This window comes from Pectinophora gossypiella, chromosome 13, assembly GCF_024362695.1.
Source record: "Pectinophora gossypiella chromosome 13, ilPecGoss1.1, whole genome shotgun sequence".
Taxonomy (NCBI): Eukaryota; Metazoa; Arthropoda; class Insecta; order Lepidoptera; family Gelechiidae; genus Pectinophora; species Pectinophora gossypiella.
The window spans coordinates 11,107,628-11,122,723 of NC_065416.1; the positions used below are offsets into that span (position 1 = coordinate 11,107,628).

Sequence of the window (15,096 nt, forward strand, 5' to 3'; positions counted from 1 at the left end):
TTTTCCGTCGCAAAATTCATGATTTTTTTTATTGTTTTAATTTCTATACTTTTGCGATGGGCAAATCCACTTGATGTTAACTCAGAATCATGGTCTGAATCATCCTCCTCAGTATTAGTTACGATGTCACTAACACCCTGTATGTAGGTACAGTAAACTGAATAAATACAAAGTCACTTACTTGCCAACTCCTGAGCATAGTGGCGAATCGGTGCACACAGCTGCCTTCTTAAACCTTCGCAGTACTGAGTATGACGGTCCCGGCGGCACCAGCGGGTCTGGAGGCTCTATCATCCGCTTGCTGCGCTCCGAGCTGCCTATCAGGTACCCGGCGAGGGCGGCCACGAACACTAGGATCACAGTCCCTGTGATCAGCAACTTCGTCCGGAACTTGTAAGGCCTGGAAACAAAGAAGTACGAATTTAGAAAAAAATGTGTCTATAATTGGCTACTTACTACAGACACCTAATTTGATTTTAAGTTATTTCTGTCATTTTCTTATCCGCCGAAAAGGAAAGGGGCGGATTGACAACTGTTAATTTTAAAATGAATGAATAACCCGGCCGAATAAAATATTCATCTCGCTGGTATGCAACTGAATTCTGTCGGGTTATTGGCGAATATAAAAATTTGGGAGGGTTTTTAAAATTCCTGCCTAAAATTGACTTGTGTTCCATAATTGTTTTGCCTATCGATTACCCGTCTCTTTCCTTTACGGCGGATAAGAAAATGACAGGTATAACTTAAAATAAAATTAAATGATATGTACTGGAATTGGCACCAATATGTTACTATGGTTTTTTTTAGTACTGTATCTCTATTCTGCTGTCATTCTAATCAAACTACATTGAATGTAGCACGTCATTTACGGACACGTAAGAAAGGACACGGTGGTAGTGCGCCGACCGCGCAACGCTGCAATCCCGAATGCGTCCGATTTTTTCTTTTAATTTTTCAACTGTTCTGAAAGAAAGAAAAGAAGAACCCTCCCGATATTTCTTCTCGTCATTCCCAGCAGAAAAGTGACTCTAGATAGTAACAGGGTATATTGGTCAGTCATCGACCTTACAACCTAATATAGACGAAAGAAGAATTAAGTAATTTCAACTTACATTGGCACGTGTTACTTTGGATGTTACTACAAAATATAAATATTTAACACCTATAGAACTCTTTATATATAATAATTAATATGTTTAAACTAATGCTATACACGAATAGTGTATAAGTATTATTTATGTATATAATAATAGTATTTTAACGTGTTATAATACTCTAATATAAAGTACAAAATGAAATTGCTACCTATTCAATTATAATAATTTGCTTGTTCTTTGCATTTACTGCTATGAAATATTTTACGATGGTGTGTGCAGTTTCTATGCCTACCTATGTATACCTCTATAATTGGACTACTTATGTATGGCATATAGATTTTAATATACCTGTATACATATGTCATATATGTTTGTCATCAATTTTGATTATGAGGCTGGTTGAGCGTTGGGTTGGGCTCACGATCCGGAGGTTCGAATGCCGGGGGACATATCACAAAAATCACTTTGTGATCTCTAGTATGGTTCGGACATTAAATATTGATCAGCTGATTGTCCGACAGTAAGATGATCCGTGCTTCGAAAGGCACATTAGGCCGTTGGTCCCGGTAACTACTTACTGATGTAAGTGAGTAATCGTTACATGAGCCATGCTCAACGGGTCTTTGGCGGCTCAATTTGGTTGATGAAGTTGGTAAAATGTGGTTATGTAAAAAACTGTATATTTTCGAAATTTGAATTTGGATTAATTGTTTTTTTTTTATTATGTGTGTGAGTTACCCTCTACGGTTGATTGAGAGGAGGCCTGTGCCCAGCAGTGGGACGCATATAGGCTATTTATGTTATATGTTATGTGTGTGAAAGGTGTGAGTACCGAGGTGACGACTGACAGAAATGAATGCAAGAGGAATGTGCTGCCGACCCCACCTGGAGTGGGATAAAGGTAGGAGAATGATGATGTACTTATTTGAAATTGAATTCTCAGAGTAAGACGTAACGCTAAGATCTTTAATAAACAGTTGTTAACGGACTTTTGCTTATCAGTCATATATCTAACAAATTATAATGCAATTTACTTTAAGAAGTCCTATTATATACAGGAAAACAACAATATAATATCTACTTAAGTATCTAATATCCTTTAATTCTTAGCATAATTATTTTCCTTAGTAGTTACTGCAAGTGTTTACGTGTCACACAAACAACATAAGGTCACTTTGCCAATAAAGAACAAGCATATTCTGATTATCACCTTTCATACCAATATAAGCCTGAAAGAGGATATACCGTGAAGTAATATAAGTAGTATTTTAGTGTCTTGGAAAACTTACTTTTCCTCCTCAGCATGATAGCTAAGGTGTGCATGAAATAAACTGAATCTATTCATAGGCGATACCAGTCTTATTGTATCCTGAAATTCATGTGATTGGCTAATAAAGTTCCGCCGGTGCAACCCATTTTGCCACGAATTCTCCATGTTGACACGAATTTCTAACAACTGCACTGATAACCGTACACGTCAAAACATAACCTCAATCTTCAATCACTCTTTACACCGAAATATATTACATAATTTTTCACTTAATTTTCTTTAGCGGACCGAAAGTACTATTTGTTTATGCATACAAATTGAAAGGGCACTTAAAATAGGTTATTAATAGCAGTTTGTATGACCGTTCAATCTGCAGGTGTTATGCAGTGAACTTCCTTGCGGGTACGAAGAAAATCGATAGGAAAAACAGCTGTTCAGACCGCTGACCTGTTTGAACCTGCTAGGGTAGTTTTCGGACTGTAACAACAGATGGCGTGAAAATAGATTCTATTTATTTTGATAATTTGCCTTGATATGGTGCTTTACTTTTTATGTAGGTATGAGTAAGTACCTATTCAAAATTTTTGGTAAAGATTTTGGTTGATAGTTAAGAAAACATTCAGGCAAAAACATTGTAGATTTAATAATCAAAAATCAGACTCAGCTAAACATAATAATGTGTTTATACGATCCTCTGGAGGTCAGTATTCAATTATGGTGTATGATACATTATAAGATATTACATAGCGCCTGTTTAAAAAAACTGAACAAATGTTCGCCGCAATTTTGCTACGTAGAATCTATCAGGCGGCGCAAAGATAAGCATTGCTACGTCTTGCAGATAAGACACTTAAAATATTACTTACATGACAGATATTTACTTAACGTCGTTCAAGCCGGTTCGCCCTTATAACCTTAATGTTTCTCTTTATGTATTATTGTACTTGACAATTCTTTAGTTGAACGATTCAAAGGTTGAATCAGGTTGGCCGTGTACGCACCTTTGTCGGTGAGAATCCGGTACTTTTATTAAGACGTGGAGGTTCTTCCGTCGTGCTTCACCATCATTCTTCAATGAGCTCTTCCTCAGCAGTTCTTTTTGCTCTCTATCGCACATTTTTCACTCACTGCTTATTAACACTTCAAATGTTATGTTAAATGTTGTGTTATGTATAGTTTACTAAATAGAAAGTTTATTGTTCAATATTGTCTATACAATATGTGGTATCGACTCTTGTGTCGATTTCTAATTGTTAATAGCGTTTTTAATAATCGAATTTATTGCAGAAAATATATTTCATATATTGATTTCATAACTTAAACTGTAAGTATCCTAAACTAGCAAGGGACTACTGTCCAAGAATTACACTTTGTTTGGTAAGCCCGCATAACATGTACATAAAAGTATACAATAGGATACCTGAAATATTTAAAAACGGACCTACTAAGATAATGACTTGCAAATTACACAAATTACACGAATAGCTGATTCCTAATAGTTTTTATAGCATTAGTGAATTTTTGAATTTTTAATATTTGCATGCTAATAATAATTAGGTAGAGATTCTGTGACACTGACTTACATACCATATTGTGACTCTGTACCTACCTATTCTAAGTGAATAAATGATTTTTGACTTCCTTTTTTTAACACTTTACAATAAAACATGAGATAAAATTACCAATTTACTATCTTATCCACAGAGAAATATCTATCTATCATCTATTGTCGCAAAAAAGTAGAAGTAGTGTTTATTTTAGTTGGTGTAAAAATAGTTGAATCTTATAACTGATGATAAAAACAATATTGTGAGGCGTTTGTTAGTAATATAATATTTTAGTAGTTTCGGCTACTAATTTACTTTTTTACATTTTATGGACCCGGATTTGAACAGGCGTCGTCACGTCTTCTATTGTATATGAAATAAATAAAATGCTTAATCGTAAACAGGTTACGCAGAAATTTATATTTAAATTAGTACTATCAGGTGATTTACAAATCTTGTTTAAAGTTATTTTTAAGTACCTAACAAAATGAGTCATATTTTTTATCCCGGATTCTTACACAGGAAGGAAATATTCGTAATATATACTAGGTTCGTTTCGTTTCACTTGGAATCAATTGGTACGTTTTCATACTAATGTAAACCTCTAATGACACTATGTGTAAAATGAACCGTATTGTCTGTTTAATTGACTGACTTGTATATGTAATATATCCTGTACTTATTCAGCAATTTCATATAAATATCACAAACACGGCCTCCGTGGTCCAGTGGTTGAGCGTTGGGCTCACGATCCGGAGGTCCCGGGTTCGAATCCCGGTGGGGATATATCACAAAAATTACTTTGTGACCCCTAATTTGATTAGGAAATTACAGGCTGATCACCTGATTGTCCAAAAAGTAAGATGATCCGTCCTTCGAAAGGCACGTTAAGCCGTTGGTCCCGATTACTTACTGATGTAAGTAAGTAGTCGTTACATGAGCCATGTCAGGGGACTTTGGCGGCTCAATAATAACCCTGGCACCAGGGTTGATGAGGTTGGTAATTCACCTTACAACCCACACGGTAGAAGATATAAAATAATAAGATAAAATTTTAGTTTTTTCATACATTAAGATAGGTAAGCGTTCTGGATTAGGACCGCGATCTGCCAGTGACCTGTGTAGGTTCACCACGGGACTCGAACTGCGCCCTTATCATTGCATGGTGATCTACCAATATACCATCTCAACCATCACTGTGTACACTTTATCTTTATCACCTGTTGACTACAAGATACAAGATCTTATACTTAATATTGATCATTGGCAAATATTTGCAACGTTATATAATTAAGTCGGTACGTACATAGCAACTACTACTTTCATTAGTATACTTAGCTACTTTATATCAGTTTATCTTATTTGGAAAGTGAAAAAAGTCAGGAAAGATTAAGTATGTCCATTTTAAATAAATAAGTAAATACACTATCCGTAGCTGGGTAGACAGAGTCACAAGTCATGAGGGTCTAAGATAAATAATTACGATGAGCTGCCTAATGAAGCCGTGTCTACCTATCGTCCACGCGAACTGAAATACCCGGTATAATAAGCAGTATGGAATATTCGAAATTAGAAGTTATCTGCTAGGACTTTAGAAAGGATTGTGGTCTTTATATAAAAGATGAAAAAGAACGATACCTCTATACTGTTCTATATACTTACTGTTACTGTACTGTTCTTACAACATTAAAAATCCTTTTATGCACAATCACATAAGAATGAGGTTGTATTATTATATATTGCTTATTGTTTAATATGTTCTTGTATTGTTTACACTTAAGTTTCATATGTCTAATTATATTATTGTTTATATCGAAAGTTTCACGGCGCATTGGCGCTTCTGCACTGTAAAGCCGTGAAATGTAAATAATATTAAATAAATAAATAATTGTGCAATAAAAGGTTTTTTAACTGTAGGATTTAAACAAGTTTTACGCCACTGTAGGAGTTATTACTTAGTATTCCGAAAAAAAAAAACCATCGTAAGTAATAATATACCTGCTTACCTAATATTAGAATAAATATTTTACTTAAGTGTATTTTATCTATAGCATAGCAGCAAGTTTTATAATGCTAAATTCTAATGGCATTACTAAAATACTTTGTGATAATGATAATGCTGAATACCTAAAAAGTAGCTGAAGTTTGTTTCAAACTTTGATTCCTACAAAATATATAAGTTACGCCCGTTATCCCTAAAGGAAGTTTTCTTAATTCGTGTGCTAGAAGGGTGGGCAGGTCTGTAGGTTATCAGAAGACAACTGGCAGCCATTTATACATTGTTTGAGATTTACGCATTTATTATCATAACTAAAATACATAATACCGAGTTCTTACCGACTATCTGGAGTCTCATGTCGCTGATAATAACGCGGTAAGAACCCGGTATTATGTGTTTTAATTGCAGCCATTTTTCATATTCATATTCATTCATATAATTTATTGGTAATAATTCGTATTACACGTCAAGATAAAAATTAGTCATATTACAATATTAAAAATTAAAATAAAATTGTTACATCAATACATTCATACAAATAATGTACCTATACAATATTTTGAACTGTACAGTCATGAGCAATATCATGTATCCACTTTAGAACCCTGTCGCACTATCATATTTGACATTTAATAAGATTTACGGTTCAATTTGTCAAAAAAGTTAATGCGACATGGTTTCAAAGTGTATACATATTAGTACTCGTGACTGTACTGTCCAGTACTTACCTAATTATCTAAATACAAAATCTTAAGAACATTATAAGCCCATTATATTGGTCTATCACGTCAAAAACGATACAGCGTTTTACATCACGCCTATATCCCCGAAGAGATAGGAAGAGGTGTATAACCTGTCCTCACCAGTTATGTTTAAGTCCTATGTAATAGTGAGCCTATTGCCATTAACTAGGCACATATTCTGGAAACCACGTGATTATCTATGATCCAAACATGAATTCAAACTCATAATTTAGCGGCTTGGAGACCGATCTGGTATTTGAACGTGCGTTCGCCGTTTCCCGAACATGTTCTGTTTTTAGGCAGAGTCATAGAATAAGGAATAATACTGCGTATAGAACGGCAACTCTCCGCTCCCCACTAGCATCTGAGTTAGGTTTACCTCACCCCCTCGAACATAGTTAAGACTCGAATCATATAGCGTCAGACGTCACACACACAGATGCGCGTGTACGATAACGTCAATGTGTGGTGTCTGTGTAAAGCGAGGTTGTTTGTATGAAGTGTCCAGGATGTGGCAGAGTTCTCTTTTTAATTCGCTTTCTGACACTATGCGTGCTATTTACTGAAAATATTTATTGTGCTACGATCCTTTACAACCTTACAGGCAGAAGGATGTGTTAAATAACGAGGTGTAAATTATATAAACCAAATTTTAAAATAGGGACTTAAAGTTGAGTAAATTAACATTGAATTTAGCATATTGATGTTAATAAGTATTGTTATATCGTATTATTTGCTTTTGCTTATTCGGTGTCTGAACTTGTTAAAAACGTCCGTCAATAGTGGAATCACACAATATAGTTCCAGGAAGTTCTGTTTAATGCAAATATTGAAAAATTCCTCCACGATGAAGGACGTATAGTATAGATTATTTATTATATTAACTTTAGTTTTACTTTTAGGTATTTACTTTTTGTTACACCATCCGGCATCCAAGCTGTTTGTAAATGTTTGTTTCCTTTTGGTGGTTGCCTGGAAGAAATTGCTCTAGAGCAATAAGGTCGCCCAAATTGTACTGTATTCATGTGTTATGTCTGATTGTTGAAATTTAGTTCTGTGCGATATAGTATATTTGATTTGATTTGATGAAGGATAAAATCTTATAATGGTAGATGATGTCTCACTTATGTTAAATATATTTATTTTTATAGTGTAACGAAAGCGAAAATCAACTTAAATGTGTAGACTTTCCGGAACGTGGCAGTACCGGGTGAGAGCCTTCAGCGCTCCCCATTTGTCCGGCCAAGTAGTTAATGCCATCTGCGGCAAATCTACAATAAGTCACGTCAAAAAAAAAGGAACGTGGCAGTCCGTAAATATGTTGATGCTATTATTATTTTTTTAAATCCGTGGTAGCCCTGTTCGGAAAACGAGCGTAGACTTTCGTAGTGTCACTGGTTCAAATCCCGGTTCAAATTCAAATTCAAATTCAAAAATATCTTTATTCAATAGGTAACATAGTTAAGTACACTTTGAATCGTCAATTTTACATAACGAACGTCTCATCCGCCTAAAAATACTGCAGCTTCTCACAACCTGTATAGTTCGGGCTCTAAACCACTGAATTCGACTTTATCCACCTTACAAATAAAAAATAAACCAGGGATGAAAGTGGGTTTAAGAATTTGACAGCCAAGCAAAATTCACCCAACAGGGTCCACATAATACCAGCGTCGTGGTTCACGCCGCGACTTGTGCTGAGTGAGGCCCTTTTATCTCAGGACGTCACCATCACCTTATGATCATTCTAATGAACATCCTCATATGCTTTTTGTAATTGTTTTGTGAAAAAAAAAGTGATGTTATTGTCTTGTCTTTGTGTGTGGCGTCCTTTTATAATAAAACAATTTCTATTCTATTCTATAAATTGAATCCAATTATCATACAATTCGACTGAACTTTGCTTGGCTGTCATATATTTAAACCCTAGTTCATCCCTGGTTTATTATTTATTTGTAAGGTCGTATGAGTTTTAAATCATGTTTGGATCATTAGTAAATTGATATCACGTTGTTTCCAGGATTTGTGCCTGGTTTATAGCAATAGGCTCACCCTCTATTACATGAGACTTGAAGATAGCTGGCGAAGAGTGGGTTTGTATACTATACAAGCTTGCGGTCAAATACAAGGCTGTAAGGTAAGTTGCTCACACTGCCCACTACGTAAGGATAACGAACATAGTTTTTGTTATTGTGGTTTACTTTTCAGAAAAAAAACAGCTTAGAATTGAGTTTTTTTGATAGTAGAATAAAAAGCGCGGGCTCTGTATTTAAGTACCTAATCTAGTAGAAGTTGGGTTCAATTTGATAGAAAACATATTTTTTGCAAACGTTTTTAGGTACACAGTAGTCAGGTTACTGGATCTATAAAAAATCTAAATGTTAAGGCTATTATGCTATATAGGCTATATAGGCTATATATGGTTATATTTTAGGCTATTATTTTGTAGGTGTTATTGCTTTTCTACTATGCAAATTCAAATATTTTACACGTAACAAAGAAATATATTTTATATTTTAAGTTAAAGTTTATGAATGTTAGGGTGACCATTCAGTGCTTGCTAATTGATATGTTTATTTGCCGTTTATGGGTACCTAAATCGGTTTTCAGTTCGAAGCTGTAATTAAGCTGTATAAGTTATGGTTATGACATTCACGTAAGGTCCGATTTCTAGTTTTTTAAGTTTTTTAATTTAATATTACATTTATAAACATAATATATAGGTAACACTCGTATAATATAGTTTCATTAATGCTTAACATTATAAATCACAAACGTAACAATAGCCACCAACACTTTTATCACATAATCAGTTAGTCACGCACAGTGCTACAGTTTGATCAAATCATCGCGTGATGATGAATGATGACGTCTCATCACCCCGGTGGTCGGTTTTCAACTGACGATGGAGTTAAGCAGACAAGCGCACGCGCAGCGCCTACCGAGGTTGTTTATCACATGCCAAATATTGTAAAAAATAATGCCTGTTAATGGTAATAAAAGGTTTCCCGTTTCCTCCGATACTAGTGAATGCCAGTCGAGACAAAGTCAATGAGTTCCTTCAAAAAAAGTTTCTTAAAAAAACTAAGGAAAACCCAGAAGTCATATGACTTTATAACAAGGATGTTTTAAAGAAAGGCCAAGTAAAGAGTACTCTAAACCATAATGCATAGACACTGGTTAGAATGGAAGAAGTATGATATATACAGGATGTTAGCGACATCGTAACGAATACTAAGGGGGGTGATTCAGACCATGATTCTGAGTTAATATCAAGTGGAATTTTCCAAGAATCCTAGCCTGAATCATCCCTCAAAGTTTTCGTTACGATATCACTAACACCCAGTGTGTGGTTTGGACGAAAAAAATTACATTATTTTTTACCAAGTGAATGTTCAGAATCGTAGTGTCCATCATGTTGGAAAGATACAGTCCCTCAGTCGGATTTTACGACATACCAGGGAATACAAACACCTGAACGTGTTCTAATATTATATTCGGTCCCAAAATCGTGGTATGGGATCTACTTATACATCATTCAATCTTATTACTATTAAACAGAACGACCAATTCAGTACAGTCACTTTAGGACTCTGTCGTACTAACATATTTGACATTTAGTGAGACTTACAGTTTAATTGGTCAAAAAAGTTAATGTGACATGGTACCAAAGTGTATACATATTAATGCTCGTGACCGTACTATTATTGATTATATTCCAATAACATAACATTTCAAAATCGTCTCAATGGGCGGTAAGAATTAGATGAATCAAAGTACGTAAGATAGTGTAGTGACGTTTATGAGCATAGTGATGTATCAGTCGATATTAGGTCGATCGATTCTTTTCTATCTATCAGTACCTATTTATTGAACATCTGGAGATCTCGAATTGACCTAAGGAAAAACTTACGGGCGTGAGTGTTTACGTATATTTGCCTTATATACTTTGTGCACGTAATATCAAAATCCGAAAATTTCAACTCTATTTGCACTGCCGAGATTCGAAGTAAACCTACCGCCTCTGTATACGTCACCCTAGCGTTAACCCGTTTTTCACAAGGTCCGCTGAACTAACCTGAAAATTTGACAAGTCCGGTCTTTTACAGAAGCGACTGCCTGCCTGACCTTCTAAGTCGAAAGGGAAAACCAGCCCAATGCAGGTTAGGTCAGATGTCGCGATAATCATTTATGATCCAAATCCAGCTTTTGTGTATGTTGAGCTTAAAAGGCTACTTGACAAACTAGTCAAATGAGATACTTTTTACGAAACGCCAAAACGAAAGTTTTCTTTGGAGTTTCAATGAAAATACTGTCCTGTGACGTCTTCAATAAAAGCGGTCAAACGTCGTACTTATTTTTACCTACTTAATTCACAAATAAAGTTCGTAAATAAGTCAAAAAGTAAAATGTGATCGATTTTTTATCATCTTAGACTAGCTTCTATTTCTTGGTTAGCATTTTATAATTTATCTTTGACCCAGTCAAATACCCTATTTGCGTACAAAACGAGTTATAATCCTTTTCCTTAAAATTTCTTAATAGCTGATACAACTCGTGACTCTGAGGCGTATCAATGCGTAATGTATGAAGGTTGGTCAGTTCGCGACCATTGGATTACTGATCTTGAATTCACTCAATAAATTATACTCACTAACTAGTTGACTACTAACATAAACTTCGTAATGGCCGAGTGGTAGTGCACCTTGCAATCGAAGGTCTAAGTTCGAATCTCGGTAGCATTGAAATTTTCGGATATTGATATCACGTGCGCAAAATATATAAGATATACGTACCTATACTCACACCTGTAAGCTTTTCCTTAGGTCAGTTCGAGTTCTCCAGATGTCCAATTTACAAGTAGGTAAGATTGAATGATTTATAAGTAAATTACATACCACGATACGACGTAACAGCGTATCTTAAAGAGAGTACCTAGGTATCAATCTTCTTTTATCGTGTATAAAATAGAACAGAATTCATTTATTTAAATATAAGTAGGTATGGGTACACAGTAGGAGTGAACATAATAATTAAATCTTATTTCTAAAAAGGGACGTCAGTTCAGCAATATGTTGTGACACTCCGACATTGAGGGAGTGCCACAACGCTGATTTTCAGTAGAGCCATAAAAATATTAAAAAATAAAAATGCTTAAATCTAAACAATAATCAAACAAATTAAAATTAATTGTGTTAATAAAGTATGGATTACAATGCATGTAGAGGTGTATTAGCGTGTGTTTGTTAGGATGTGTGTACGTATGTTCGTTAAATGAGGGATGAGTGCGTGTGTGTATGTGTGAATAGGGCATACCCTATTCACGTCTATACGTCTCACTTACTGGCACATATGCCAACTAACTGAGTCAGGATAACTATACCTAGGTAAATTTTGGTCACGTAAATAGATTGTTGCTAGTTGTGTGAGGTTGGTAATCCACTTAAAATCCATTTAATGTGATAATATTTTGGAAAAATGCGCTTACAAGGTTTTCACTATAAGGTGATCTGTGCTTCTGAAGGCACGTTAAGCCGTTGGTGCCGGTTACTACTTACTGATGTAAGTAAGTATTTGTTACGTGAGTCGTGTTGAGACCTGACCTTGACACCAGGGTCGAAGAAATCTCTTCGTAAGTAAGTAGTAACCGAGACCAACAGCTTCAAGTGCCTTCCGAAGCACAGATCAACTTAATAGTATGCGTATTTTTCCAAAAACACATTCTGATGTGATTTATTTCCAACAAAACCTCGCAATAGATACGCTAGCTTCAATCCAGGTAAAAATTGTAGTTTCAATCTTGTACCGTGCAGTGAACGTAAGAAGGTAGGTATTTGCTGAACGTAGTTATACCTAGAATTTATTATTTTATATACGTAGGTGCCTATTTCTTTTACAATTATGTGTATATCAATCATATATAATTACTCATATAATAACTGTGTACTGGTCTATACCAGTACTACCATTAGTACAGTTGGCTGTAATAAGATTTTAATGAAACTATGTGTAGGTATCTACGTAAGTATACCAGTGGAATGATGTATTTTATAAAAATATTGGTATTGATTCTAGCACACGCTATCTTTTGTGGGATTTTCCAGGGTAATTTCCATTCCGCAAAATACAGTAGAGATGGCGTTGTTCAGGTTTAACTTGATAACTACTAATTTACTCATTGTTGGGGTCTGAATCGGGGTCCTGAAGTGTTCAGCTCGCAACACCAAACACTTCAGGACCCCGATACCGACCCCGCCGCCGTGGTTGACCCACTAGGGTTGATTAATTCTTTCAAATATTTTTCCCCTCAGACGACGCCCTGAGACGTGGTTCGCGCCCAACTGGGCACCCTCAGGCCTGTTGTCTTAAACGTTGTACCGGGTGAGAGCCTTCGGCACTCCCCATTTGTCCAGCCAAGTAGTTAATGCCATCTGTGGCAAATCTACAATAAGTCACGTAAAAAAAAACATTATTGGGGGTACATAATTATTGAAAAATATAATGTAATGCTAAATTGTTGCTTGATATTAGGATCAGATATATTTCTTCTCTTTATTTTGCTCAGAATAATAATGGGTGGAAGATGTGTTGTGTGTGCCTGGTGTAATATCAGGCGTCATCATTTATACCCAAAAACACAGATACAGGATGCATAAGTCTATTATCCATGTAATTAGAAGGCTAAACGAAGACAAACCTGTACAGTCATGAGCAATTGTAATATACCCACTTTAGGACTCTGTCGCACTAACATATTTGACATTTAGTGAGACTTACAGTTCAATTTGTCAAAAAAGTTAATGTGACATGGTACCAAAATGTATAAATATTAATGCTCGTGACCGTACAGCGCCATCTACCTATAGTGTTTTTGAAGTCCTTCATTTTTCGGCGGATTGGATCGGACTCCAACCATTGGACCACGGTGGTAGTTAATAAGTCAAATAACTTACAAGATGATCTCTTTTTATCAACGATAGCTAATTTAAAAAAATATGATCAGCTATTTATCAAAAAAAAAAATTGTTTGCAGTAAGTATCTTACGAAAAGTAACGATAAAATTGCAGCCTGTAAGATAAAATATACATTGTCGGTAAAGTGCTATCTCTAGAGCTATGGAATTTGAGAAGCAGTAGTGCCATAGTAGTTATCTGGTTGCAGGAGTAGTAGTAGAAGAGAGGGATTGAACCGGCGACAGCGGTTCTCATATAAAATGCGCGTTAGGTAGGGCCTTTCTAACCTCTTTCTACCATTCCGTGGTCTACACCGTAGCGACACCTACACGGGGTAAACACAACTAGTTACCGGTTTGTACACTACAGACTGCCACAGTTAACTTGAACGAACAGTAGTTCAAGTATAAACACATGTGTGGCGGTATGTTCCATAGAGCTTTTTTGTTTTGGTTTTCCCCGAAGGGTAAGGCAAAGGGAACTATGCCCATACAGCCATGTCTGACGTATTTTTTTTTCTTGATGATTAATGAAATGATGAAAGGTGATGATGAAACCTAAGCCCCCACCATCGGAGTAAACTCCTACTCCGAACCCCAAACGAATGAACTCAAAAGTCCACATAAACTTTTAAGTTATGAAGCGGCTTCCTGCCACGAAGCGAAAATAGGCAGATACACTTTGTTTATTGAATACTCCAATATAATAACACTCGCGAATGTCTTCCGACTAACTTAATGCGATCATTAACCACAAAACACCACTTCGTATTAATTATTTAGATTATTCAATGAAGAAAGCAACTGTCCCGTTCCCGTCTCCCGCCAAAAAGCCGTTCCATAGAGCAATATTTTTTTCCTTTTTTACTTTTCAGGCTACGTTCCCTAAAAAAATATAGATGGCACTGTACAGATTTAAAGTGATAATTACCTATTTTCTCATTACTCGAGATAAGTACATAATTATTTAAAACTATAATCTAACGGCAGAGGCATATATAAAAATAATTCTTGCTTGATATGATCAGATACATATAGAATTATGTTGCTACCAATATTGCTTCTCTTTATTTAGATCAGAATAATAATGGGTCGAAGATGTAATTGTGTCTGGATGTAATAGCAAGAGTCATCATTTATACCCAAAAACAAAGATGAAAGATGCATATATTATGCATATTATCCATGAAATTAAAACTTTAATTTTTTTAACGAAAGGAAAGTTTGTCATTAGTATGTTTGACACGTACATAAAACTTACGACCGTAATCCCTAATGGGTTGGACACAGCCACAAGTTATCAAAAACAACTAGTAGCCACTGATGATGCGAAGTCCTTACCGACCGGGTGAGAGCCTTCAGCGCTCCCCATTTGTCCGGCCAAGTAGTTAATGCCATCTGCGGCAAATCTACAATAAGTCACGTCAAAAAAAAAAAAAAAAACGAAGTCCTTAGATGGATATGATAAACCCAGTACGCCTGGTATA

General features: G+C 35.5%; 1 protein-coding gene across 4 annotated transcripts in view; it reads right to left on the bottom strand.

Annotated features, from left to right (window-relative positions):
- Positions 1–15,096, bottom strand: part of LOC126371830 (glutathione hydrolase 1 proenzyme) — a 66,125-nt gene that overhangs the window by 39,674 nt on the left and 11,355 nt on the right. The window contains exons 1-3 of one of the 4 annotated variants that reach the window (XM_050017204.1): positions 9,451–9,576; positions 3,369–3,613; positions 182–400 (exon numbers count right to left, since the gene is read on the bottom strand). In XM_050017204.1, coding sequence (XP_049873161.1) covers positions 182–400; positions 3,369–3,484 — 335 coding nt within the window. In that variant the 5' untranslated portion in view covers positions 3,485–3,613; positions 9,451–9,576. Of the gene's footprint in view, positions 1–181; positions 401–2,386; positions 2,756–3,368; positions 3,614–9,450; positions 9,577–15,096 lie in introns of those variants that run through there. The other 3 variants (XM_050017205.1, XM_050017203.1, XM_050017206.1) reach the window with 3 other exon arrangements.